Source organism: Capra hircus, chromosome 7 (assembly GCF_001704415.2).
Source record: "Capra hircus breed San Clemente chromosome 7, ASM170441v1, whole genome shotgun sequence".
Taxonomy (NCBI): domain Eukaryota; kingdom Metazoa; phylum Chordata; class Mammalia; order Artiodactyla; family Bovidae; genus Capra; species Capra hircus.
In genome coordinates, this window is record NC_030814.1 from 97,046,420 (window position 1) to 97,073,382 (window position 26,963).

Sequence of the window (26,963 nt, forward strand, 5' to 3'; positions counted from 1 at the left end):
AAAGACCCTGATGCTGGGAAAGATTGAAGGCAGGAGGAGAAGGGAATGACAGAGGATGAGATTGTTGGATGGCATCATCAAGTCAATGGACATGAGTTTGAGCAAACTCTGGGAGATGGTGAAGGACAGGGAAACCCGGGGTGCTGCAGTCCATGGAGTCGAAAAGAGCTGGATACAACTTAGTGACTGAACAACAACAATTCATTAAATCAAAGTGTTTGAGGAAGTTCACTGAGTTTCTCAAGAATTCCAAGTGAAGGGAATTAATTCCCCGGCTGTCCAATGGTTAGGACTCCATGCCTTCACTGCTGACAGCCGGGGTTCAATCCCTGTTCAGGGAACTTAAGATCCTGCAACATGCATGGCATGGCCAAAAAAACCAAATTCCAAGTGGGACTGCATGGAATTTATAGATTATCTTGTGGGGGTACATTTTTTAGCTGAACAAGATGCACGTACAGACCTCTTGTGAGCGATGTGGACAGACTCCAGGGGCAGGTGAGGAACAAGATCTGGGCTAGATCTCTGATTTGGGAATGATGTCCCAGGCCCCACCAAAGTAGGGTGGGGGGAAAGGTTCCCTGACACTCACCAGCACCCAGGACTCCTGGCACCTTCGGTAGTAAAACTGGCAGACCAAGACCTTATGGGGTGGCCATGTAGGAGGGGCCCACTGGATAATGGCCTCCAGGGGGTCATCTTCTGAGAAGTCCACGTCAGGGTATAGGTGGGGGGCATCTGGCTTCACTGAAGAAGGGGAAATGCATTGAGCAGGGGCCTCCAGGAGCACCCACCCCACACACAGCGCATCCCCAACACTCCCGCCCATTACTTCGGGTTTCAAGGTTCACAAAGACTGGGGGCCAGAGAAGCTGGCTGGCCTTGGCCACCCAGACAAGGAGTTCGTCAGACGTGGTGAGCTGTTCCCGTGGGATGGTCACCCAGTTCTGGCCGGTGGGCACCGCCACGGTCCAGGTTTTGTTGGAATGGCTGTGAAGAGAGATGGGGAAATAGAGGTGATAGACAACAGGCTGGGCCCCGAGTCTTTAATGATAACATCTGCTCTGCCTGGGTTCAAGTCCTAGTTCTGCTAAGAACTGTGTGACCTTGAGCAAGCAACTTCTCCGTGCCTCAGTTTCTTGAACTACAAATTGAGAGTGATAAAAGTGCCTGCGCAAAGGGCTGAATAGGGGAGGGGAATCAATGAGATGAGATATGAAATGCATTTAGAACAGCCAGCAGGACTTCCCTGATGGTCCATGCACGCGTGTTCAGTTCCGTCCTGTCTGATTCTTTGCGCCCCCGTGGACTGCAGCCCGCCAGGCTGCTCTGTCCATGGGATTTTCCAAGCAAGAAGACAGGAGTGGGTTGCCATTTCCTCCTCCAGGGGAACTTCCCGATCCAGGGTCAAATCTGAGTCTGCTGTGTCTTCTGCATGGGCAGGTGGATTCTTTACCACTGAGCCACCTGGGAAGCCCTTCCTCTGGTCAAATGATTTAAAATCCACCTTGCAATGCAAGGGAGGCAGGTTCCATCCCTGGATGGGGAACTAAGATCCCAAGTGCTGTGGAGCAACTCAGCCCGAGCGCAGCAACTACTGAGCTCTCATGCCACAACTAGAGAGTCCATGCACTGCAATGAAGGTCCCTCATGCCACAACTAAGATCCCATGCAACCAAATTAAAACATTAAAGAAAATAATAGCAAGCATCAGGGGCACATACATGTTATATAAGCATTGGTTATTTTATTTATTGAGCACCTATTATATATACCCACATTTACTTCTGTATTTTCTTGGGCTCCAAAATCACTGCAGTGATTCAGCTATGAAATTAAAAGATGCTTGCTAGACAGTGTTTAAAAAGCAGACATCACTTTGCTGACAAAGGTCCCTACAGTCAAAGCCATGGTTTTTCCAGTACTAACATATGCGGCTGTGAGGGTTGGACCATAAAGAAGACGGAGTGCCAAAGAATTGACCCTTTCAAGTGCGGTGGTGAAGAAGACTCTTCAGAGTCCTCTGGACTGCAAGGAGATCAAACCAGTCAATCCTAAAGGAAATCAACCCTGAATACCCATTGGAAGGACTGGTGCTGAAGCTGAAGCCACAATATTTTGACCACCTGATGCAAAGAGCCAACTCATTGGAAAAGACCCTGATGCTGGAAAAAACTGAGGGCAAGAGAAGAAGAGGGCAGCAGAGGATGAGATGGTTCGATAGCATCACCTACTCAATGGACATGAATCTGAGCAAACTCCAGGAGGTAGAGGAAGACAGAGGAGCCTGGCGTCCACGGGGTCAACAAGATTCGAACCCATCTTAGGAACTGAACAACAACAAAAACAACTATGCAGTCAGCTAATACATATTGTGTGCCAGCCCCTGCTGTAGAAGCTGAGAATAGGACTATGACCAAAGCAGGCAAGCATCCACTCTCCAGAGCTGGTATTTCAGTGGAGGCGGCAGATGAAACACATATAAATATATAACTGATGGTGGTAAAAGCAATATAAAGAACAATCAAGGGAGTTCTCTGGCTGTCCAGAGGTTAGGACTCCACATTTCTATTGCAGGGGGCACGGGGTTCAATCCCTGATAGGGGAACTAAGATCCCACAAGCCTCCCAGTGAGGCCAAAAATAGGGAAATAATTAACTTTTTTTAAAAAAAAACAGATCAAGCGGGATGAGGAAGATGAGGCGTGCTGAGATGAACAGTGACAGTGCTGTTTTAGTAAACGTGGTCAGGAGAGCTCTCTGGTGAGACACGTGAATAAAGGCCTGAAGGAGGTGGGTGCACAGTTCGTGAAGGATCTTCCTAAACGAAGAGCATTTTACGAAGGAACAGCAGCCAAGGCAAGGGTCCCGAGGCCAAACTGCGCCCGGTGCTTTTTCTTTTTTTCTTTTATAATTTTATTTATTTATTTTTGGCTGTGCTGGGTCTTTGTTGCTGCACACGGGCTCTTTTCTAGTTGCAGCAAGTGGGGGCTACTCTCGAGTTGCGGTGTGCGGGCTTCTCATTGTCGTGGCTCCTCTTGCTGTGGAGCACGGGCTCTAGGGGCGCCGGCTTCAGTAGCTGTGGTGTGTGGGCTCAGCAGTTGCTCCAGAGCACAGGCTCCGTGGGGCTTCCCAGGTGGCGCTAGTGGTAAAGAACCTGCCTGCTAATGCAGGAGACATAAGAGATGCAGGTTTCATCCCTGGGTTGAGCAGATCTTCTGAAGGAGGGCATGGCACCCCCCTCCAGTATTCTTGCCTGGAGAATCCCAAGGATAGAGGAGCCTGGCAGGCTACCATCCATGGGGTCGCAAAGAGTCGGACACGACTGAAGCAACTTAGCACACGCAAGCACAGGCTCAATAGCTGCGGCACACAGGCCTGGTAGCTTTGTGGCACGTGGGATGCTTCCCAGACCAGGGCTCAAACCCGAGTCTCCTGCATTGGCAGGTAGATTCTTTAGCACTAAGGCACCAGGGAAGAGATGGTTAGATAACATCACCCACTCCTGACTCAATGGACATGCAAACTCTGGGAGATAGCGAAGGACAGGGAAGCCTGGCGTGCTGCAGTCCGTGGGGTCGCAAAGAGTTGGACATGACCTAGTGACTGAACAACAACGACCGAGAGAGGAGTTGAGGATGTCCCAAAGGACTGGATTTCAAAGGTTCAAATCAAGGCCTTCATTAAAGACAAAAACACATGCTGGCAAAGATGTGGAGAAACTGGGGCCCTCTTACATCGTTGGTAGGAGCATAAAACGGTGCAGCTGTTGCAGAAAACAGTTGGTTCCTCAAAAACTTAAACGGAATTGCCACATGACCCAGCAGTTTTACTCCTAGGCATATACCCCCAGAGAACTGGAAAGAAGGACTCAAAAACGGGCACACACACATTCTCAGTAGCGCTGGTCACAACCACCCGCTGCAATTGCTCAACGGTGGAAACAGATGAGTCCATCAACAGGTGAGTAGATGAACACAGTATATCCGTTTCAGTAGAATATTGCTCAGCTGCGAAAAAAGGAATGACGTTCTGGTTCATGCTACAACATAACGAACCTGAAAACCATGCTAAGTGAATGTATCTAGATATCAAAGACCACATAAGGCATGACTCCACTTATGAGAAAGGTCCAGGACAGGCAAATCAAAGGGATGGAAAGTAGATGAGCAGTTGTCAGGGGACAGGGATTGACTGCTGTTAGGGACGAAACTTCCTTTCGGGGGTAATGGACAAGTTCTGGAATGAAACAGAGGCACTGGTTGCCTAACAGGGTGAAGTACTAACAGCTACTGAACTGTTCACTTGCAAATGGTTAATTTCACCTTCTGCGAATTTCACCTCATTCAAAAAACAAAAAAGCTTTCCCTGGAGGCTGCCGAAGATGGAGGGGCAGGTCCTGGTGCTTGACAGCCAAGGCCATCTCCTGGGCCGCCTGGCGGCCATCGTGGCCAAGCAGGTGATTCTAGGCCGGAAGGGTGTGGTCGTGCGCTGTGAGGGCATTAACATTTCTGGCAATTTCTACAGAAATAAGTTGAAGTACCTGGCCTTTTTCTGCAAGTGGATGAATACCAACCCCTCCCGTGACCCCTACCACTTCCGAGCCCCCAGCCGCATCTTCTGGCGGACAGAGTGAGATGTCTTGCCCCACAAGACCAAGCGAGGTCAGGCTGCTCTGGAGCGCCTTGAGGTGTTTGATGGGATCCCACCAACCTATAACAAGAGGAAGCGAATGGTGGTCCCTGCTGCCCTCAAAGTTGAGCGTCTGAAGCCTACTCGGAAGTTTGCCTGCCTAGGGCACCTGGCTCATGAGGTTGGCTGGAAGGACCAGGCAGTAATGGACACCCTGGACGAGAAGAGAAAGGAGAAAGCCAAGATCCACGATCGGTCGGAGAGAGCAGCTGCTCATGAGGCTACCAAAGCAGGCAGGAAAGAACATCGAGAAGAAAACTGAGAGATTCAGAGGTCCTCAAGACTCACGGGGTCCTAGTCTGACCCCAATAAACCTGACTGTTTATTCTTCAGAAACAAACAAACAAAAAGTGACTTTCTCTTATTCCCTCGTGCAAGCATGCATGCTAAGTTGATTTGCAGCCCTATGTACTGCAGCCCGCCAGGCTCTTCTGTTCCTGGGACCCTCCAGGCAAGAATACGGGAGTGAAAGAATACTGGAGTGGGTTGCTATGCCCTCCTCCACGGGATTGCCCCAACCCAGGGATGGAACCCATGTTGCTTACATCTCCTGCATTGGCACGTGGGTTCTTTACCATCAGCGCCACCTGGAAAGCCCTCTTACTTTCTCATTCTCTACAAATTAAAACCCTTCTGGACATGGATCGTGGTGCTGGCTGCACAACAGTGTGACTGTACTTAATGCCACTGAACTGGACACTTTTGAAAAGATTGAGGGGACTTCCCTGGTGGTCCATTGGTTAAGAATCTGCCTGTCAGAGCAGGGGATGCGGGATGGATTCCTGGTCAAGAAACTGGGATCCTACATGCCCTAAGGCAACTAAGCCCATGCACCGTAACTAGTGAGAATCCTTCAAGCCGCAACTAGAGAGTCGGAGCTGCGAAGAAAATCCAGCACAGCCAAAAGAAAGCGATTGAGAAAAAAGGGGGTAAATTTTATGTGTACTTTACCACCATTAAAAAAAAAACAAAACCAACCTCCCATGCCAGTTCCCATCTTCAAATGCTCCTTTTCGTCTCCTCTCACAGCCAAATTTGAAATGAATTTGAGTTTCCAAGTGTGATTCATCACGAAGCAATATCAGTTACCCCCTCAGACTGTGGGCTCCATGAGGCTTTCTGTGTCTCTTTCACTGTTGCATCCCCAGCACCAGATCAAATGATCTTTCCATGTTCTCAGAGAGGTTAAGCTACTTGCCTAAGGTCACACAGCAATAAAAAACAACTTCTAATCATTAAGCATTTTCTCTTTCCCAAGTGCCTAAACTCATTGAATTCTCAGAACCAACGCTGGGAACCAGCTTCCATTATTATCAGCGTTTGGTAGAGGAAGAAACAGAGGCTCAGAGAGGGAAAGTGACTGGTTCATGGTAACCAGCAAGGAAATGAGGGAATCTGGAACTGAAGGGCTAGAGAGTAGGGTCAGGCTGGGAGGTGAGGGTGGGCAGGACGAATGGGTCCTCTGAGAAGGCTAGAACCTGAGTGGCTTCAGTGTCCCCGTTACCCTACGGGACTCACTACTTCTGGCTCTGGACATACAGCACGGAGGGGGCTCCCAGGTCCCCATGCGGCTCCCAGGAGCAGTTCAGGTCCCCCAAGGGTCCAAATCCATAGCACTGCAGTGGCCCCGGGCTGCCTGGAGAGGGAGGCAGGAGGGTTCCAAGGAAAGGGGTCAGTTCCCCCAGCCTCGGGCCCACCCCAGAACTTCTGACAACTGTGGAGGGCGATTCAGGATCCCTTACTAAAGCGAGCAGCAGGAAGGGGGCGCTGGCCACCGCTCCCCAGGCTTTCGGCATAACTCCTCCCCTCCCACCAGCCACATCCTGTTAACTACCCCCCCACTCCCGGACAAAAGCCCTTACCCTACCCCGCGCCTCCAACCCCGGCCTCGCTACCCACCTCGCTACCGCCCATTCCCCAACCCCTCGCATCGCCCGGCCCCTACTCCCGGGCCTGGGAGAGCAAAGTGACTTCTGGACCTCTGCCATTCATTCCGCAAACTTGAGGGTCACGCTGGAGGGTGATGGGCGCGTTCGCGAGCGTGAGACACGAGCTCGCTCCAGAACTCACCCTGGGGCCGAGTCCGGCTGAACAGCAACAATAGCAGCAGCAGCAGCAGCAGCAGCACCGGCTTCGGCCACGGTGGGAAGGGGGCGGCCGGGCCCCCCCGCATGGCACTCCCGCGCCCCCCCAGTCCGGCCCGGCCTTTCCCGGCCCAGCGCGGCCGCGCCGCCCGCCGCGCTCTCGGGGACCAACGCCTGAGCGGCGACGGGAAGCAGAGCCGCCCCTCCCGGCCGCCTCCGCACCTTGCGCTGCGGGTCCCCGCCCCTTATCTGCTCCGGAAAGTTCCCGTCAGAACTCGCAGGGGCTGGGGAGGGGGTGGGGGCTGCGCTGAGGGCGTGGCCGAAGCTCCCTTGATACCTGCCCCTTCCCTCCCCAAACATCACTGCCAAGTCTTTTGCAACTTTTTATTTTGAGGGGCTAGAGAAGGTTCTGGTCCGTTCCCACCACAAACACAGTGCGCTTCCCACCCCAGGATATGAAAAAAACCCAGGAGTCCTTCCACCAACCCTGGGGTCTACAGCTTTAGAACCCCTCCCAGCGGGCTGGGTTGGAGGGAGAGGGGCAGGCAGGCAGGAAGGCTGGAATGGGGTGGGGGCATAATTTGGGCTGGTGAAAGGCCACAGGTGGGACAGGAGAGAGTCGCAGCTTGGACAAGGGTCTGAGTGTGGCCAGCTTGGGTAAGTAGGGACAATAGGAGACAGAACAGGCCAGGAAAGGAATCGTATGGGCTGCTCAGACGTGAGGGTCCCCATCTGGCCAGGTTGCGGCATAGCTTGCTCAGGGGTGGGATGGACTGCTCAGAGATCGGGGTTGGGTTGGGGGGACTCTGAGCCCACAGTGCCGGACCTCTGTGAACTGCTGATGAATGAATGCGTGAGGGACCAGAAACAAGTGCCCAGCGGGACGCCGGTCAGGTGGATGGCAGGGCTGGGGCATTCACCCTGGTGGCCCCCTGCCACCCAGTTCTGCCTCTAGCAGAGTCTGCCGATTTCGCTCTTGCTGCACCCCCGCTTGCAGCAGTTGCTTGATAGGCCAGTCAGGACGTCGCGTCTGCCCCGCAGAGACCCTGGGGTTCCCTGCCAGCCCTGTCCAGCCCCGTAGAAGGCCTGAGGGGACTTGGTCAGGGCCAGCCACTCGCTGGAGGCCACTGCCTCATCCAGCTCACTCTCTGAGTCAGTGTCCACCTCTGGGAAGGCATCTTCTGCAAAAGATGAGAAGAGTTAGTGCCCGGGACTGTGTCACACCCAGAGTCCCAGCTCCGGGCTGGCCCAGCTACTTCTCTGTTCTTGAGTGTGAATAAGCCTCGTGAGTATAGACTTTGATTCTGCTCAGACGTGGGTTCCTTCTTTGATGAGCAGCTTAACCCCACTGAGCTTGACTTTCCTCTTCCATCATAGGTTTTGCCCTGCGTGCTAAGTCATTTCAGTTGTGTCCGACTCTTTTCAACCTTATAGACCATAGCCCACCAGGCTCCTCAGTCCATGGAATTCCCCAGGCAAGAATACTGGAGTGGGTTACCATGCCCTCCTCCAGAGGACATTCATGACCCAGGGATGGAACCCGCATTTTGTCAGGCAGGTTTGGGTACCACTAGCGCCACCTGGGAAGCCCAGCTTTCCCCTCCTACTTAGTTATTGAGGACCTGATGGTGGAAAACACGTGTCTGGGAGCTGAACTGACTGAGCCCTAGTCCAGTTACCATCCTTGAGCTGCAGTTTCCTTGCCTGCAAAGTGGGGGTAATAATAACTCCTGGGACTTCCCTGGCAGTCCAGTGGTTAAGACTTTGCCTTCCAATGCAGGGAATGCAGGTTTGATCCCTGGTCGGAAAGCTAAGATCCCACATGCTTTTTGAAACAGAAGCCGTATTGTAACAAATTCAATAAAGACTTTAAAAATGGTCTACATCAAAAATTTTTTAAAAGCTTCTACCTTGTAGAGTTTTATACAGAGTAGATGACTTAACTAATATGCATTTAAAAAAAAAACTTAAAATAGCATCTGATATACGGTAAGCACTCAGTTTTGTCCTAATCAGTTTAGACTCAATTTTGCCACCTAACAAATGTGCAAGATACAGGAGCTGTGCCTCCTATTTGTAGATAAAGCTGATCAGAGAAGAAAAGCAACTTGGTAGAGGGTCACCTGCTGCTGCTGCTGCTAAGTCGCTTCAGTCGTGTCCGACTGTGCAACCTCATAGACAGAGGGTCACCTATTAGGTGGTAAATCTAGTCTTGTCCTCACCACACTCCTTTAACTCCCTTCCCTGAGGCTTGGAAAGCACTTTAGTTTTTGCTTCTGAATGGTACTGACCAGGGCTGGGCAAACAACAGCCTTGCGTAACACAGGGCTCACATGTAGTAAGTGTCCCAGACTTCTAGCTGGTTCAAATGGCTTGCCACCCACCCCACCCCATCTCACCTCTGCAGCTCTGCCAACCAGCTCCCTCAGCCTTGGCACAGCTTCAAGGGCCTGGCCCATCTCCCCAGCTGCATGTGGTGAAGGGGGGACCTTCCGGTCTCAGCCCCTCATCTCACCTCCGTCTCTGGTTTCTGGGACCCACCTCATGTCCCATCAATCCCGTGGCCACACACACTACCTCCCCAGCCTTACCCACAGCATCGCGGGCACGTCTCCACCGGGAGCCCCCACAGGTGAAGATGACCGCTCGGATGAATTCACGGCCACAAAGTTTCACTCCGTAGGGTGTTGCCTGGGCCTCGGTCCTCGGCAACAGCTCCCCAGCCAGCACCCCCAGGGCCAGCAGCAGCAGGACCAGGTGTCTGACCATGCTGGACTGGGCTGCCGGAGAGGCGAGAGTGGGCATGCCAAGGCAGCTTCCTGGTGATTGGTACTTCTACCACCTCCTGGCCCTTCATTTATACATCTTAGCTTCCTCCTCCTGTCCTGTAGGACCTGAGTGACCTCCTTTATCTCCATCAGCAGAGGGAAGGCGGGCATTCCCCCCGCCAACCCTGACATTTCCTGTTTTCTGGACCAAGCGATAACCTTTAGAAGGAATAGGGTGACGTGGCCCAGCTGTCATCATCGGCTGTCATCTGCAACAGAGAGAGGTGAGAAGGCCTCCGCTTAGCAGAGACCAGTGAGGGAATCAATTCTTAGGTAGGTTGATAAGAAGTCCGGGGTCCCCAAGGAGGAGAAAGGGGTCTTGAGTTTTTAAAGGTGAGATAGGGGTCTGGAGTTCTCAAGGAGGAGAAAAAGACAAACGTTTTTTTCTTTAAGCCCTGAGCTGCTGCTGCTGCTGCTGCTGCTAAGTTGTGAACTGAACTGCCGCTTCAGTCGTGTCTGACTCTGTGCGACCCCATAGAAGGCAGCCCACCAGGCTCCTCTGTCCCTGGGATTCTCCAGGCAAGGATACTGGAGTGGGTTGCCATTTCCTTCTCCAATGCATGCATGCATGCATGCTAAGTCGCTTCAGTCATGTTTGACTCTGTGCGATGCCATGGACAGCAGCCCACCAGGCTCCTCTGTCCACAGGATTCTCCAGGCAAGAACACTGGAGTGGGTTGCCATTTCCTGAGCGGATGATTGCACAACAAAACAACTCATCTTGCTCAGGGATATGTTTTTCCTCTAATTCTGTACCAATGACTATATAACAACAATGTATCCTGCTTGAGGACATGTTTCTCCTTCTTGAGAACCTTCTGACTAATCCTATCATTTTATAAAATGTATATTGTGGGAGTGGGTCTGGTAAGACCTTTACAACCTTGAGACATTCTTTTGATTTATTGTTAATAACCAACTGAAAAGCATATAGCTCCCTTGCTAAGACTAGCGAGTGGGGCAGTCTCTGTCCCCCTTCTGATGTCTATGTCAGAAGCTTTCTCTGTCTCTTTTTCACTTTAATAAAACTCTGCTATGCAACAGCTCCCAGTGACAAAGCTGGTACCTGGTCCCGAAACTAAATCTTCGGAGATCATGTATCCGAGACCGTTCACCGTTAAGCTATCAGCAGGAACCAGACCCCCACCAGACCAGGAGGGAGGGCACGACCAGCCCCTCATTACCCCCCTACTGCTAGGGTCCTGGGCCTCTTCTGTAATAACAATAGTGAGCGCTTACACTGTGTGGGTATGGGGCCAGGCACTGCTCTAAATATTTCAGATATTGTTTAATTAATTTAATCCTCTCCATAACCTATGATAATGGTTCTCAAAATCTGAGCCAGCCTCAGAATCTGGAGGGCTTGGTAAAATACAGATCGCTGGGCACCATTTGCAGAGCATCTGAGGATCTGTGTGTGTGCGTGCTCACTTGCGTCTGACCCTTTTGTGACCCCATGGACTGCAGCCGGCCAGGTTTCTCTGTCCGTGGGATTCTCCAGGCAAGAATACTGGAGCGTGTAAGGAAAGGGAGTTAGAGAAGACGAGATTCGAGAAAAAATAAAACAAACAAGACCGGCACTCTACAGGAACAGATTACCTTATTGAGGCGAGAAGGGGCAGCAGTCAGATTAGTGGGCTGCTGTACTTAGTGGAGAAGAGAGTAGGTATATATAAAAAACATATATATGCGGAGATGCATCGTTCTGAGGGGGTCTGTTTTTCCTCATGATTATTTTTGATTAGTTAGCTTTCAGCAACTGGGGTAAGGAATTGCTGAGACGGGCCAGAGACTGGGATCAGCTGGGAGCTGAACGTAATCAATATTAATGTCCATTCCTTTCTTTGGGGGGAGAATGCTCTTTATTCTGTATAGAATGGTGGCGAGGACCTGGAGGGAAGTTTTAACTCCAGGCTATTTTGAGCCGTGTAGCTTTCCTTCAGAGTGGGTTGCCATCTCCTCCTCCAGGGGATCTTCCCAAACCAAGGAATCGAACTCACATGTCCTGCCTGTCCTGCGTTGGCAGGTGGGTTATTCACCACTGAGCCACTGGGGAAACCCTGTTGAGAATCTGCATTGGCAACACATTTCTGGGCCGTGCAGATGCTGCTGGTCCAGAAAGCACACTTTTTAAAAAAGTTTATTTATTTGGCTGCCCTGGGTCTTAGCTGCAGCATGCAGGATTTTTTTTACTAATAGTTGTGACCTCTGAACTCTTAGTTGTGAATATGGGGTCTAGTTCCCTGACCAGGGATTCAACCTGGGACCCCTGCCTTGCGCGTGTGGAGTTTTATCCCCTGGACCACCAGGGAAGTCTCCAGAAACCACACTTTAGAGAACCACTGGACTATGAGATCAGGACTGAGATTGTCTCTACGTTACGGAAACAACAGTGACGTAAGGTGTCCAAGGTTAGCTAGTAGGTGAAAGTGGAGATTGAAGTTTAAACAGAGCCTCTGGCTCCAGAGCCCATGCTCTCCAAAAGGGGAAAAAAAGTTTTTAAAAAGTCTTTATTGGAGTATAGCTGATTTACAGTGCTGCGTTAGTTTCAGGTGTACAGCAAAGTGAATCCGATATACACATATATATATCCACTGCTTTTTTTGGATTCTTTCCTCGTATAGGTCACTACAGAGCATTGAGCAGAGTTCCATGTGCTATGCAGCAGGTTCTTACCAGTTATCTCTTTTATTTAGGGTAGTGTGTTTATGTCAGTCCCAACCTCCTAGTTTCTCTCTCCCTCCAGGGAAAATTTGTAAAGAATTTTTTAAAAATATTGGGGACAGAGTTTCAGTTTCACAGGATGAAGAGTTCTGAAGATAGATGGCTGTGATGGTTACACCACCATGTGAATGAACTGTTCATTGAACTGGACACTTAAAATGGTTACTATGATACATGTCATGTTATGTGTAAGTTACCATAATTTAAAAAATAATTTTTATCTGTTTAACTAATATCATACATGGGCTTCCCTGGTAGCTCAGATGGTAAAGAATCTGCCTGCAACGCAGGAGACCCAGATTTGAACCATGGGTCAGGAAGATGCCCTGGAGAAAGGCTACCCACTCCATTCAGAGACGAACTGTCCTGTGCGGGGCAATGCTTAGCAGTGGGCTCTCCAGATACAAAGGAACTTACTTACAAAATGGAAATAGACACACAGAAATAGAAGACAAACTTATGGTCTCCAAAAGGGAAAAAAGAGTTTTTAAAAAGTCTTTATTGGAGTATAGTTGATTTACAATGTTGTGTTAGTTTCAGGTGTGCAGCAAAGTGCATCAGATATACATATATATATATATATATCCACTGCTTTTTTTGGATTCTTTCCTCATATAGGTCAGAGAGTAGGGGAGTAGGGGAGAGAGAAATTGGGAGGTTGGGGTTAATATATACAGCTTGAATGCATGCGTGCTAAGTCACTTCAGTCATGTCCGACTCTTTGCGACCCCATGGACTGTGGCCCGCCAGGCTCCTTGGTCCATGGGATTCTCTAGGCAGGAATACTGGAGAGGGTTGCCATGCCCTCCTCCAGGGGAACATATATACACTACTGTACGTAAAATAGATAACCAACAAGGACCTACTACATATAGGGAACAATGCTCAATATTTTGTAATAACCTACAAGGGAAAAGAATCTGAAAAAGAATGTATATTATATATGGGCTTCCCTGGTGGCTTAGATGGTAAAGAATCCACTTCCAGTGCCAGAGATCTGGGTTCGATCCTGGGTCAGGAAGATTCCCTGGAGGAGAGCATGGCAACCCACTCCAGTGTTCTTGCCTGGAGAATCCCCATGGACAGAGGAGCCTGGCGGGCTACAGTCCAAGGGGTCGCAGAGGGTCGGACATGCCTGAGCGACTAAGCACAGCACACATATGTATATGCACATGTGTATATATGTATGTACCCCTGAAACTAACACAACGCTGTACATCAACTATTGTTCAATTTTTAAAAATATGAAAAAACAACAAGGCAAAAAAAAGAAGGAAAAAACAACTCAAGGGCCTCTCCCGAAATAAAAAGATCCTGATTTGTAGCAGTTACAGGTTTCTGGCCAATTTCAAGCTACCAACATGATGTGAGTGTGATATAGCCAATTTCCTGAAAAGTTATTAATCAGTTCTCACGAGTCAGTATAAACCGGCTCTAGGACACCACCAAAATATGAAAAAAAAATCTCAATTTGTGCAATTAAAAAAATAATAATGATTCAAAGACTTTCCTGGTGGTCCAGTGGCTAGAACTCCAGCCTCCGGATGCAGAGGGCCTGGGTTCGATCCCTGGTCAGGGAAAGAGATCCCAGCTGTTGCAACTAAGAAGTCGCATGCTGAAACTGAAAGGTTCCGCATGCTGTGACTAAGACCTTGCACAACCAAATAAGTGGATATATTAAGTCATGATTTTTTAACACTCGTGTCATCATTACCCAGATTAGGAGGACAGTGCCGGCTCCACTGATGCCCCCCCATCCCCCCATCACAAGTCCTTCTTCCAAGGCCAGGTAACCATCATCTTGACTTCAGCTGTCATCATTTCTCTGCCTTTCATTTGTTTGGTTTTCCCCTGGCTGCTGGCTTGTGGACTCTTCAATGCCCAACCAGGGACTGAACCCAGACCCTTGGCAGTGAGTACTAACCACTGGCCTGCCAGGGAATTCCCTGCTTTTCATTAGTTTATTTTTTATTTTATTTTTGGCTGTGCTGAGTCTTCGTTGCTGCTCTTGGGCTTTCTCTAGTTGCAGCAAGTCGGGGCTACTCTCTACTTGCGGTGCGTGGCTTCTCATCGTGGTAGCTTTTCTTGTTGCGGAACAACAGCTCAGTAGTTGTAGCCCAGGGGGTTAGTTGCCCCTCAGCATGTAGAATCTTCCAGGACAAGGGATCTAACCTGTGTCCCCTACATTGGCAGGAGGATTTTTAACTGCTGGACCACAGGGAAGTCCTGGTTTTCATTAGTTTTTACACCAACAGGGCATCTCTGAAAAAGATAACTGAATCTCTGAATCAAAACTGAATCTGTTTCTTTTTTTTTTCCTTTTTTCCCCCTCCATTCCACCAAGTTACACTTTCTATCAAAGCGTGATATGCATGCAGAAAAGTGCCCAGACCATCAGTGGATATCAGAAGGATTTTCACAAACAGAACACAATTCTGCATCCATTACTTAGGTCCAGAAGCAGAACATTCCCAGTCTTCACGCAGAGTGAGGGAGTTAAGCTTCACTGTCTGGAGGAGGAGTATGGTAGAATTTGTGGACATATGTTAAACAGAGGATGAGGTGGTTAGACAGCATCACGGACTCAGTGGACATGAATTCGAGCAAACTTTGGGAGGTGATGGACAGCAGAGCCTGGCGTGCTGCAGTCCGTGGGGTGACAAGGAGTTGGACACTACTTAGTGACTGAACATCTACAATGTCGAAAGCATACTAGCCACGAAATACTTTGAGTGAGACGCTTTGAGGCGATGCATAGATCCTGCTTCCCATTCCATCCACTGAGTTCAGCCTTCGTTGGTGGATTGTGTGTGCAGAAATTATTACTGTGCTATCTGTTTACTAGTAAGTTTCCATTTCCTTCTGCATTTGTTATTATTTATTCTTTGGAATTCTTCTGCAAGGAAGAGCTGATTCATTTCCATTTATTTACTTGCGCCATCATTTATTTATACCAATACGGACTCATGAAGAGTTTTTTTATTCTTTGGGTGAAAATCAAATACTACTATTGTTTATTTCTCCACCCAAATTGTTCCAGCTTTGGCCATGGGGAGCTCTTTCAGTTGGCCCCTGCTCTGAGCATTTTCTCTCAGGCCCTGCTCTTTTGACATGATTCCATATTTCTTTTTGAGTACTTCCTTACTTTCTGGCATCACACGATGTTCCAGGCTCATCTTACATTTTCCCTGCCGCAGTCCTAGAATCAGCCGTTTTCCCAAAGATTTGGGAATTCCTTTCCTGGGTTTCCTTTACTGGAGAGTGGTGGCAAGATTGAGCAGTCAAGATCGGGATGTTGAGTCTGCTTGTGGTTACTGGGAGTAGAGGTTGACGTTGCTGCTTCTGGGCCCTGTCAGCTGATATCATTACTTAAAAACAAGAGAAATATTGGACTTCCTAGGTGGTCTAGTGGTTAAGAATTCACCTGCCAGTGCAGGGGCCACAGATATAAACTCTGGTCCTGGAAGATTGCACATGCCGTGGGACAGCTAAATCCGTGGGCCACAGCTACTGAGCCTGTGCCCTAGAGCGCGGGAGCTGAACTACCGAAGCCCACACGCCCTAGAGCCCGCAGTGAGAGAAGCCCACCCACAGAACCTAGAAAGTAGCCCCCACTCGTCACAGCGGGACAAAGCCCGCACAGCAGTGAGGACCCAGCAGAGCCAAAAATAAATAAGCACTGAGGCACAATGCCTATGACATAAAATGGACCACCTTTCACAAAAAGTACTTATTTGGCTGCACCGAGTCTTAGTTGGAGCATTCGAGATCTTTGATCTTTGTCGCGGCATCTGGGATCTTTAGTTGCCACATGTGGTGTCTAGTTCCCCGACCAGGGATTGAACCCGGGCCCCCTGAAGTGGGAGCATGGAGTCTTAGCCACCGGACCACTAGGGAAGTCCCCACATTGACCATTTTAATGTTACATGTACACACATGTTCAGAGTCTCACTGGTCACAACGGCCAGAGTGAAAACAACCCAGATTCCAATCAAGAGATGAATGGATAAACAAACTGTGGTCCATCCCAAACAATGGAATATCACACAGTCATAAAAAGGAAGGAAGCAATGACCCACACCACGGTATGGATGAACCTTGAGAACGTAACGCTGAGCGAAAGAAGACAGATATCAGAGGTCGCATCATGCATGACCCCGTGGATAGAAAATGCCCAGAAGAGGCACGCCCACAGAGGCAGAAGGCAGACTGTGGTTGCCAAGGGTTGGGAGGAGGCAGGAATCGAGAGTGATTGTTACCAGGTATATCTTGGGATGATGAAACCATTTTGGAACTAGACAGAGGTGATTGTTTCACAACATTAGGATCCTACTAAATACCACTGAATTGTTCCCTTTAACACTATTAATTTTATATTATGGCAGTTTCACCTCAATTGATTTATTTTTAAGTTCACCTCTATTTTAAAAAAAATCATCCATAGGGGCTCTGGTGACGGGCAGAGCTGAGTTTGAATCCCATCTCTGCCTAGGTCCTGCTGTGTGACAAGTCACTCAGCCTTTCTGGGCCTCAGTTTCCTCATCGGCAAAACGAGGAAGATTCAATGAGTGCATCAAATTCTTGTAAAACTCTGTGGCACGCATTAAGTGCTGCTTAATTAAATGTTATTTCTACTTGACACATCCCCTTTGGATTCTAACTTTGTTCCTTTGTCCTTTTTTCATGACAAACTCCTGGCCTCAGTTGCCCCCAAAGTCAAGGGCAACACTCCAGAAGGCAGGAGTCAGAGCTGACTGTACTGTTTCCAAAGGCCTGATGAATAATCCTCATCCCTCCTCTGCCCCTTCTGTTCCCGGCTACTCTCCAGGGCCACACCCTTCTGCCCTTTTCTACATATCCGTGATCTTGGCCCAGGGGTTGCTGATGAACAAACACACCAAAAAATATTTGCTCTCTGACTGTTTGCCTTTAATGGACTGTCCCAAGACCAGAAGCCTCTTTCTGTGCCTCACACAGAATCAGAGTTTTGAGCCCAACAGAGCTAGGTTCAGATCCCACTTCCCAAAAGCAAGGTAGGGCGCCTCTCTGAGTTCACTGGGAAGATGGAGATAATTAGCATGTGTTACTTTATGAGGCCGTGGTGAAGTGATGTAAACGCTTACCACTGGGCATAGCAACCAGTAAGGGAAGCAGGTTGAATGCTGAACTGCAGAAAGATATATCCACGTCCTAACCCCCAGGACTTGTAACGTGATCTTATTTGGGAAAAAAGGGGTTTTTTAAAAAGTGTTATTTATTTGGCTGTGCCAGGTTGCTGTACGTGCGTGCATGCTAAGTCAGTCGTAGCATGCCAGGCTTCTCTGTCCATAGAATTCTCCAGGCAAGAACACTGGAATGGGTTGCCATGCCCTCCTCCAGGGGATCTTCCTGACCCAGGGATCGAACCCTCGCCTCTTTGTTGTTGTTGTTCAATCGGTCTAACTTTGTTGTTGTTGTCTAACTCTGTGACACCATGACTTGCAGCACACCAGGCTTCCCAGTCCTTCACTATCTCCCAGAATTTGCTCAAACTCCTGTCCATTGAGTCGGTGATGCCATCCAACCAACTCGTCCTTTGCTGCCCCCTTCTCTTCTTGCCTTCGATCTTCCCAAGCACCAGGGTCTTTACCCATGAGTCAGCTCCTTCCATCAGGTAGCCAAAGTACTGGAGCTTCAGTTTCAGCATCAGTTCTTCCAGTGAATATTTAGGACTGATTTCCTTTAGGATTGACTGGTTTGATCTCTTCAACACCACAGTTTGAAAGCATCAGTTCTTTGGCACTCAGCCTTCTTTACGGTCCAACTCTCACATCCATACATGACTACTGGAAAAATCATAGCTTTGACTACACCGACCTTTGTTGGCAAAGTGATGTCTCTGCTTTTTAACACGCTGTCTAGGTTTGTGACAGTTTTATGTCTCCTGAATTGGCAGGCGGGTTCTTTACCACTATCGCCACCTGGGAAGCCCAGCTGCATTACACAAGACCTTCAGTCTTCTTGCAGCACTCAGGATCTTCAGCTGCAGCATCTGAACTCTTAGCTGTGGCTTGTGGAATCTGGTTTCCTGATCAGGGATGGAACGGGTGCTCCCTGCATTGGGAACTCGGAGTCTTAGCCCCCGGGGGAAGTCCCAGAAAAAAAGGGTCTTTACCTTGTAAAGGACTTTGAAATGACATCATCCTGGATCATCTGGGTGGGCCCTAAATCTGACACAGACAGAAGAGATTAGGCCAAGTGGAGCTGGAGGCAGAGATTGGAGTGATGCAGTCAGCAGAGGCCCAAGTCATGCCAGGAGGCACAGAAGCTGGAAGAGACAAGGAAAGATCCTCCCTAGGCCCTTTGGGCCCCCCGGTAGCTTATCGGTAAAGAACTCACCTGCCAGTGCAGGAAACCCAGGTTCGACCCGTGAGTTGGGAAGATCCCCTGGAGAAGGACATGGCAACCCACTCCAGTATTCCTGCCTGCGAAATCCCTGAAAGAGTCAGACACAACTCAGTGACTAAAACGGCAAACAAAAGAGGCTGTGGAGAGAGCCACGGCTCTGCCGACACCTTGCTGATTTTGAACTTCTGGCCTCCAGAGCTGTGAGGGAATAAATCTGCATTGTTGGAGGGATCCGGTTATGATGAACGGTTACAGCAGCCACAGGAAACTACAGAAGAGTTTCAAAAGGTAATCTGCTCAAATCTCACTGTAGGCTTCCTTGGTGGCTCACCAGGCAAGAATCTGCCTGCCATGTGGGAGACCCAGGAGATGCGGGTTTGATCCCTGGGTTGGGAAGATCCCCTGGAGGAGGAAAGGGCAACCCGCTCTAGGATTCTTGCCTGGGAAATCCCAAGGACAGAGGAGGCTGGTGGGCTATGGTGGGTGGCGTAGCAAGAGAGTCGGACACAACTGAGGGACTGGGCAGGCACACACCAATATCATTATTGTTATCGTCATCATCATTATCACGGTCAGCATAAAGATGCACTCAAATCCTCTCCAATCCTAGTGGTCTGGTGGCTAAGACTCCACACCTCCACACACGCAGGGGTCAAGGGTTCAATTCCTGGTCAGAATACTAAGATCTCACATGCCATGAGGATGTGAAGTAAAAAATAAATTAATAAAGTAAAACAGGGAGTTCCCTGGCGGTCCAGTGGATAAGATTTAGCCTTCCAAAGCAGTGGATACCTGATCGGGGAGATAGTGAAGGACAGGGAAGCCTGCTCTGCTGCTGTCCAGGCGTCGCAGAGTCAGACACGACTGAGTCACTGAACAACAACAGGGAGCTAAGACCCCAAGTGCGTCGTGGCCAAAAAAATTAAAAAAAAAAAAACAACACAACATTGTAACAAATTCAATAAAGACTTTTAAAAAATAAATAAAATAAAATCTTACCAATCCTAAATAGATCCATTCTCCAGATTTGTAAACTAATTTTATTTTTGAACAGTTAACACATTCTCATGCTTCAACAAACAAAGAGTGTACGGTTATGTTGCAGGATCTTCCTCTCAAGTCTTAGTTACCCTCCCTTCCCCGACAGGTAACTACTGCTCTTGATTTCCTGAGTATCTTTCCAGAATTTCTGGGCACATATAAAAAGAAATCCAAATGTGAGTCCTTATCCCCCCACCCACTCACACACACCTGCTTTTATTTATTTATTTGGTTGCTCCAGGTCTTAGTAGATGCATTCAGAATCTTTGATCTTTGTTGCAAAGTGGGGTCTTTAGTTGCAGCAGGCATGTGGAATCCAGTTCCTCAGGCCCTTTGCATTGGAAACACAGAGTCTTAGCCACAGGATCACCAGGGAAGTCCCTCCTCCCACACACCTGCTTTTATGTTAAAGGTAGCATTAAAAGGTTTCTTTTTATTGTGGTTTTATATATATATATATATATAAAACATAAAAATTTACCATGTTAGCCATTTTAAAGTATACAGTTCAGCAACATTAAGCACATTTACATTGTGGTGTAACTTTCACCATCATCCAGCTCCAGGACTTCTCACTTTCCCCAGCCGACACTCTACCGATTAAACAGCGATTCCCTGCCCAACTCCCGGCTTCTGGTCACCACCATTCTACCTTTTGTCTCTGTGAATCTGCTTATTCTAGGTACTTTACAAATTAAAACCAAGCAACATTTGCCCTTTTGTGTGTAGCTTCCTGCATTTAGCATAATAGTTCAAGGTTCATCCATGTGGTACAATGTGTCAGAATTTCAGTTGAAGGTAGCAGGCTTTACATATTCTTCGACACCTTCTTCCTCCCCCACCTCCCCACACACTTAACAACAAATGCTGGCCATCTCTCCTTTCCAAAGCTGTCTTTATGCACTCGTCATTTTCTGTAACCACAAAGTGTTCTGCCACTTCCTTGCCCCATAGTTAGTTTCACAGCTGGAGACAAACATATTTTCATCATTTGTTCTTAGGTTAACACTGCAGTGAAGACTCTTATACAAACATCATTTCACACACATGCGAGTGTAGCTGTAGATAAATTCCACAAAGTGAGATTTCTGGCTCGAAGACTATGTGCATTTGTAATTTTCACAGATATTACCAAATTTCCCCCTTTGAGGGTTAGGTTAACTCATACTCCCTCCAGACACAGGTAAGAGTCCTGTTTCCCTTCAGCTTTACCAAAAGAGTATCATCAAACCTTGGATGTTTGCCAATAGGACCAGCAAAGAATGTTATCTCAGAACAGAGAAAATTTGCATTTCCCTTACCACAAGTGAGGCAGAACATATTTTCATAGTCCCATGTAGTTAAGAGCTATTTATAGTTTTCTTTTTCCATTCTGGCCACCCTCCTTGCCCATTATTCTTTGCTGATCTTTTCCTTCCTGATTTATAGGAGGGCTTTTTGTTTTTTTAAAATTGTTGTTGTTGTGCTATTCATTTAAAAATGTCTTTTTGGCTGCTCCACATGGCTTGCAGGATCTGAGTCCCTTCTCAGGGACTGAACCTGAGCCGTGACAGTGAAGGCGCAGAATCCCAACTGTCGAGGCAGTCCGAGCGCGGGTTGGGAAAGAATTTCCAGACACAGAGCATTTCAGAAGGGAGTGAGCTTTTATTAAGCACAAAGAGCAGAGAAAACGTGGGCACTGCGAGCACAGGGGGCCAACCTCCTGACAGACCAGGGAGAGCTGACAGCTTTCATGAGTTAATAGACTCAAGGCAAAGAGAATTCCTGCTGGAAGGGTGGTGTTAGATGACTGGGCAGGGTGCTATAGGGTGTTAACTGCAGTGGGCATCTTTGCTTAACTGATATCAGCTTGTTCGTGATATCGGGGGGCTTTTGGCAATGGTTACAAAGGGGCTCAATCAGCTTCAAAGGTGACCTCCGTTCTGGGCTCCGTTTTTACAGCCTTGGTGCAAGGCCTTGTACCTGTGGCCTTGGGGACAGAACTGGACACTAACTACTAGACCACCTGAAAACTCCCCTGCTGCTGCTGCTGCTAAGTCGCTTCAGTCGTGTCCGACTCTGTGCGACCCCATAGACGGCAGCCCACGAGGCTCCCCCGTCCCTGGGATTCTCCAGGCAAGAACACTGGAGTGGGTTGCCATTTCCTTCTCCAGGGAACTCCCCTAGGAGCTCTTTACATACTAGGGAAGCTTACCATATGGTTACGAAATGTGTACCAAATATTTTTTCCCAATTTGTCCTTCCTCCAAACTTTTAAGTTACTGACCACTAACAATTATTGAGGATTTGCTGTTCAGTCTGGTTTTGTCTTACATACTTTAAAGACACTATCTCCCTTTTTTCTTTCCTTTTTAAAAAATATTTATTTATTTGGCTGCATCAGGTCTTATTCATGGCATGTGGGAGCTAGTTCCCTGACCAGAGTTTGAACCCAGGCCCCCTGCACTGGGAATGTAAAGTCCTAGCCACTGGACCACCACGTGAGTCCCCACATCATCTCTTTTCAATCTTACTACCACTGTTTTTCATCTCTAAATACTACAACACAAAGTTCTGAAAAATAAGGATGTTTTCCTATATAAGGACATTTTCACACCTAACAAAATATTCGATCATTTGTCAGTATCATCTAACACCAGAGCAAATATCAACATTCCCCCAAATCTCTGAAATGTCTTTTTAGAGATACTTTAGAGCAATGATGGCCAATTGAACTTTCTCTGATAATAATGTGTTTTCCAACACAGTAGCCACTAGTTATTAATACATTTGGCTGTTGAGTGCTTTAAATGTGTCCAGTGAGGGCTTCTCTGGTGGTCCAGTGGTGAAGAATCTGCCTTGCAAGGCAGGGGACGCTGATTCAGCCCTGGGTCTGGGAAGATCCCACATGCTGCGGGCAACTAAGCCCCTGAGCCTTCATGTGAAGCCCCTGAGCTTCACAACTACCGAAGCCCACATGCCATACAGCACACTCTACAAGAGAAGCCACTGCAATAAGAAGCCTTGCACAGCTACAGAGTAGCCCCTGCTCTCTGCAACCAGTGAACGCCCATGCACAGCAACGAAGACCCAGCACAGCAACGAAGACCCAGCACAGCAACGAAGACCCAGCACAGCCAAAAAAAAATGTGTCCAGTGAGACTGAGGAACAGAATTTTTCATTGTATTTTATTTTAGTTCTTTAAGTTTTAATAGCTACTTGGAAAATTACATCCGAGATGAAGTTAAATGTGAAGTGTAAACAAAATATTAGCAAATCAGGGACTTTGTGGTTAGGACTCTGCTGCAGGCGGCTTGGGTTTGATCCCTGCTTGGGGAACTAAGATCCCACATGCACTGTGGCACAGTTAAAAAAAAAAATTAGCAGATCAAACTCAACAATACATTAAAAGGATCACACAGCATGATCAAGTGGGATTTAGTCTAAGGATGCAAGCAAGTTCAACATCTGCAAATTAATCAATTTGATATACCACATTAATAAAATGATGGGCAAAAATCATATCAAAAATCACATCAAAACAATCTTCCAATCATGATGAAAAATTAAGAACCTTGTAACCTTGATGGTCTACAGAAAATGCTGACTTTGTTTTTGTAACCCCAGCCCCACCCAAAACCTTGCTAACTTTGATTAAAACACTGAAACCCGGAATAAGAGATCAATAGACGCAAAAAAAAGTCTGACAAATTTCAACATCCTTTCATGATGAAAAAAAAAAAAACTCTCAACAAACTGCTACTTAGAGGAAACGCACTTAATGTAACAAAGGCCATATGTGACAAACCCACAGCTAATATTTTCAACGCTGAAAACTTTTCCTCTAAGATTAGGAGCAAGACAAGGGGGCCCACTCTTGCTGCTTTTATTCAATATAGCACTGAAAGCCCTAGCCAGAGCAATTAAGCAGGAAAAAAGAAATAAAAGGCATTCCGCCCGCCCCCCCCCCCCCGTAAAAATAGCCACCCAGGACTAGCAACTACCATGTGAGACAGTGCAGGTTTAGAATCTGACTTCCTCACCCAAATATATCTCAACTGTAGGCACTGTCTCCATTTCTCCCCTCCCACTTGGCCCAGTGTGACAACTGTGCCCCTGCCTCTACAAATGTCACTGAACCCAGGTCTCAGCCATCTCTGCCTCTTCCTAAACTCTGTCATGCCTTCATCACGCAAAGCTCTCACTCGTTTTATTTCTGCCTCCTCCATCCCAGAGGGCTTCCCCTGTGGCTCAGCTGGTAAAGAATCTGTCTGCAACGAGGGAGACCTGGGTTCGATCGCTGGGTTGGGAAGATCACCTAGAGATGGGAAAGGCTACCCACTCCAGTATTCTGGCCTGGAGAATTCCATGGTTGCAAAGAGTCTGACATCACCGAGCGACTTTCACTTCCATCCCAGATGCCCCGTTCCTTGCCCTTTCCAAACCACCGCCAGCATCTGTAAGGCACTTGCTACATGTTCTTGAACTGGTGAAGTGAAGTGAAGTTGCTCAGTCATGTCCGTCTCTTTGCGACCCCGTGGACTGTAACCTACCAGGCTTCTCCATCCACGGGATTCTCCAGGCAAGAATACTGGAGTGGGTTGCCATTTCCTTCTCCAGGGGATCTCCCCGACCCAGGGATGGAACCCGGGTCTCCTGCATTGGAGGCAGACGCTTTAACCTCTGAGCCACCAGGGAAGCACTGATAAATATTCTTAAATAGGATGGATCAGTTTGTATGTTTCTACAGTTTATTTTGCATGTTTATACAGGTGTGTTGTGATTTGCGCAGTGATGCTGTATACTAGATCTCCACCTGTGTCTTTTTCAGTGATACATTGTGGGATTTTTTTGTTTATTTTGTTTTGTCTTTTTAAAAAAAAAAAAAGCACATAGAAAGCATTTTTTACTGACTTCTTTCCTTCAGCTTCCTCCCCACAAAAAGATGTAATTCTGCTGGGAGGGGTGGGCGATAGGTTGACACTGGTTCATGTAGATTTAGAGCATGTTTTTATTCTCAAAGCTCAGTCCATTTCACAGGTCTCCCTTCCTTTCAGAGTCACAAGCTTGTCTTCGTGTATCAAAATCCTGCTTCCAATATGTTTCCCCAAACCTGATTAAGTGTGTGTTCCTGACACTGGGCTTCCCTGGTGACTCAGTAAAGAATCTGCCTGCAATGCAGGAGACCTGGTTTTGATCCCAGGTTGGGAAGATCCCCTGGAGAAGGAAACAGCAACCTACTCCAGTATTCTTGCTTGGAGAATTCCATGGATTGAAGAGCCTGACAGGCTAATAGTCCATGGGGTCGAAAAGAGTCGGACACAACTGAGCAACTTTCACTGTTCACTGTTCCTGACATTAGACTCCATTGTATTCATGCATATATCTGCACAGTGTCTATATATCAAATATATATATATATTCATATATACCTATTGTTTATATATCAAGTATATATATATATTCATACATACCTATTGTGTGCATAGTTTGGAAAGTTAGAAGAACCAGCTTGCTAATCATTCACTACACCTCATGTTTAACAAGCAGAAATGCTCATGCGTTTGAGATGAATTTCCAGTGTAACAGAAGGACACCTTGTTTGTATTTCAATGTACCAAGTGGCAGATTCTTATTTCATTATTGCTGGCACTTTAGTGGATGGCTCTTAATTTTGTTTTTTCTCTCTCTCTTTTTTAGCAAAATTTGATGGAGACTTCTCATTCTTGCCACTTGGGTCAGATGTTGCTTTATTTTAAAATGCTGTAGTGTCTGAGTTTCAGCACCACGATTTTAGAGAGCTACTTCATTGCTTTCAGTGTTGGCTTAGTATTCTGTATCATGCAGTTCTTATTTCATCTTTCTGGTCCCCTAGGGACGGACACCTTCATTGCTTCCAACTTCCTATTTCAGTGTGCATTCTTATCTGGCTCAAAACTCAGTTAACATAAACACTTGGGACAGTTTCTTTACCACTGAGCTTTCCTGATGGCTCCGTGGTATAGAACCCGCCTGCCAATGCAGGAGACATGGGTTCAACCCCTGGTCCAGGAAGATCCCACATGCGGGAAAGCAGCTAAGCCTGTGCACCACAACCATTGAGCCTGTCCTCTAGAGCCCGGGAGGCACAACTGCTAAGCCCATGCGCAGCAACTTCTGAAACCCAGGTGCCCTAGAGCGTGTGCTCCGCAGCGAGAGAAGCCACCTTAGTGAGAAGCCTGTGCGCTGCACTGAGACTAGCCCCTGCTCACCGCAACTAGAGAAAAGCCTCAGAAGCAACAAAAACCTGCAGAGCCAAAAATAAAGTAAAATAAAACTTGGAACAGAACTAGCACAGTTGTAGTTCTCTCAGGTTAAGAGCTCTCAATACAACGGCTAGTTTAAACGAGAGACTATCTCTGCTGGCAGACAGTCTAGCGATCCTGGGTCCTTTGGTCAGTTGCTCCACCGTCCTCTAGGGCTGTCTCTTCAAGGACACTTGCCTGTGTCTGGAGACATCTTTGGGGCTTCCCAGGTGGTGCTAGTGTTAAAGAACCTGTCTGCCAGTGCAGGAGATGTAAGAGACACGGGTTCGATCCCTGGATCGGGAGGATCCCCAGGAGGAGGAAATGGCAACCGATTTCAGTATTCTTGCCTGGAGAATCCTATGGACAGAGGCACCTAGTGGGCTATGGTCCGAAGGGCCGAAAAGAGTTGGACACAGCTGAAGCGACTTAGCACGCATGCACGCACACACACCCGGAATCTTTGGTTGTCACACCTGGCGAATGGAGAAGGGTCGTGTACTACTGGCAGTAGTGAGTGGTGGCCAGGAATGCAGCTCAGTTCTCCACGGTGCACAGAACATACCCGGGGGGACAAAGAACAATTTGGCTTCAAATGTAAATGACGTCACCTGCCCTAGAATAGTCCCCACTCCGTTTTGTCATGACTGACATGTGGAAGAGACCGGGACAGTTGTCCTGCAGCACACGCCACTCTCAGCTGTTTCCTAATGTCATTTAGCTTGTTCCTCTATGCTTCCTATTTCCTGCAAACTGGATGTTGGGTGGAGAGATTTGATCAGAGTCAAGTTTAATGTTTTGACAAGGGGTGTCCTGGGAGAAGCTATAAACTTCCTTTGGTAGCGAATCAGGAGGCCTAGGAGGCCGGAGGGTCCCTCTCCTGTGAGCTTCACTGCAGCTAATGCTGGTGACAGTCTGGCCTCCGTGATGAAGTCTACACCCAC

General features: G+C 47.9%; 2 protein-coding genes and 1 pseudogene across 3 annotated transcripts in view; 1 reads left to right on the plus strand and 2 right to left on the minus strand.

Annotated features, from left to right (window-relative positions):
* The window catches only part of IL27RA (interleukin 27 receptor subunit alpha), a 36,059-nt gene extending 29,039 nt beyond the window's left edge, over positions 1 to 7,020 (minus strand). For both annotated transcript variants that reach the window (XM_018051201.1, XM_018051200.1), the window contains exons 1-4: positions 6,762 to 7,020; positions 6,210 to 6,327; positions 833 to 990; positions 593 to 747 (exon numbers count right to left, since the gene is read on the minus strand). In XM_018051201.1, the coding sequence (XP_017906690.1) occupies positions 593 to 747; positions 833 to 990; positions 6,210 to 6,327; positions 6,762 to 6,864 (534 nt within the window). In that variant the 5' untranslated portion in view covers positions 6,865 to 7,020. The remainder of the gene's footprint in view (positions 1 to 592; positions 748 to 832; positions 991 to 6,209; positions 6,328 to 6,761) is intronic.
* LOC102174107 lies at positions 3,544 to 5,141 on the plus strand (annotated as a pseudogene).
* RLN3 (relaxin 3) lies at positions 7,163 to 9,628 on the minus strand. Its single transcript, XM_005682259.3, has 2 exons — positions 9,367 to 9,628; positions 7,163 to 7,956 (listed from the first exon to the last, which is right to left on the minus strand). The coding sequence occupies exons 1-2, from the start codon at positions 9,578 to 9,580 to the stop codon at positions 7,727 to 7,729; spliced, it is 444 nt and encodes a 147-aa protein (XP_005682316.2). The 5' UTR covers positions 9,581 to 9,628; the 3' UTR covers positions 7,163 to 7,726.

Excerpts from the sequence above, each read along its gene's own strand:
- RLN3 (XM_005682259.3), bottom strand. The coding sequence starts at position 9,580 with ATGCCCACTCTCGCCTCTCCGGCAGCCCAGTCCAGCATGGTCAGACAC. Across the intron at positions 7,957-9,366 it reads ACGTGCCCGCGATGCTGTGG|AAGATGCCTTCCCAGAGGTG; the intron begins GTAAGGCTGGGG and ends CATCTTTTGCAG.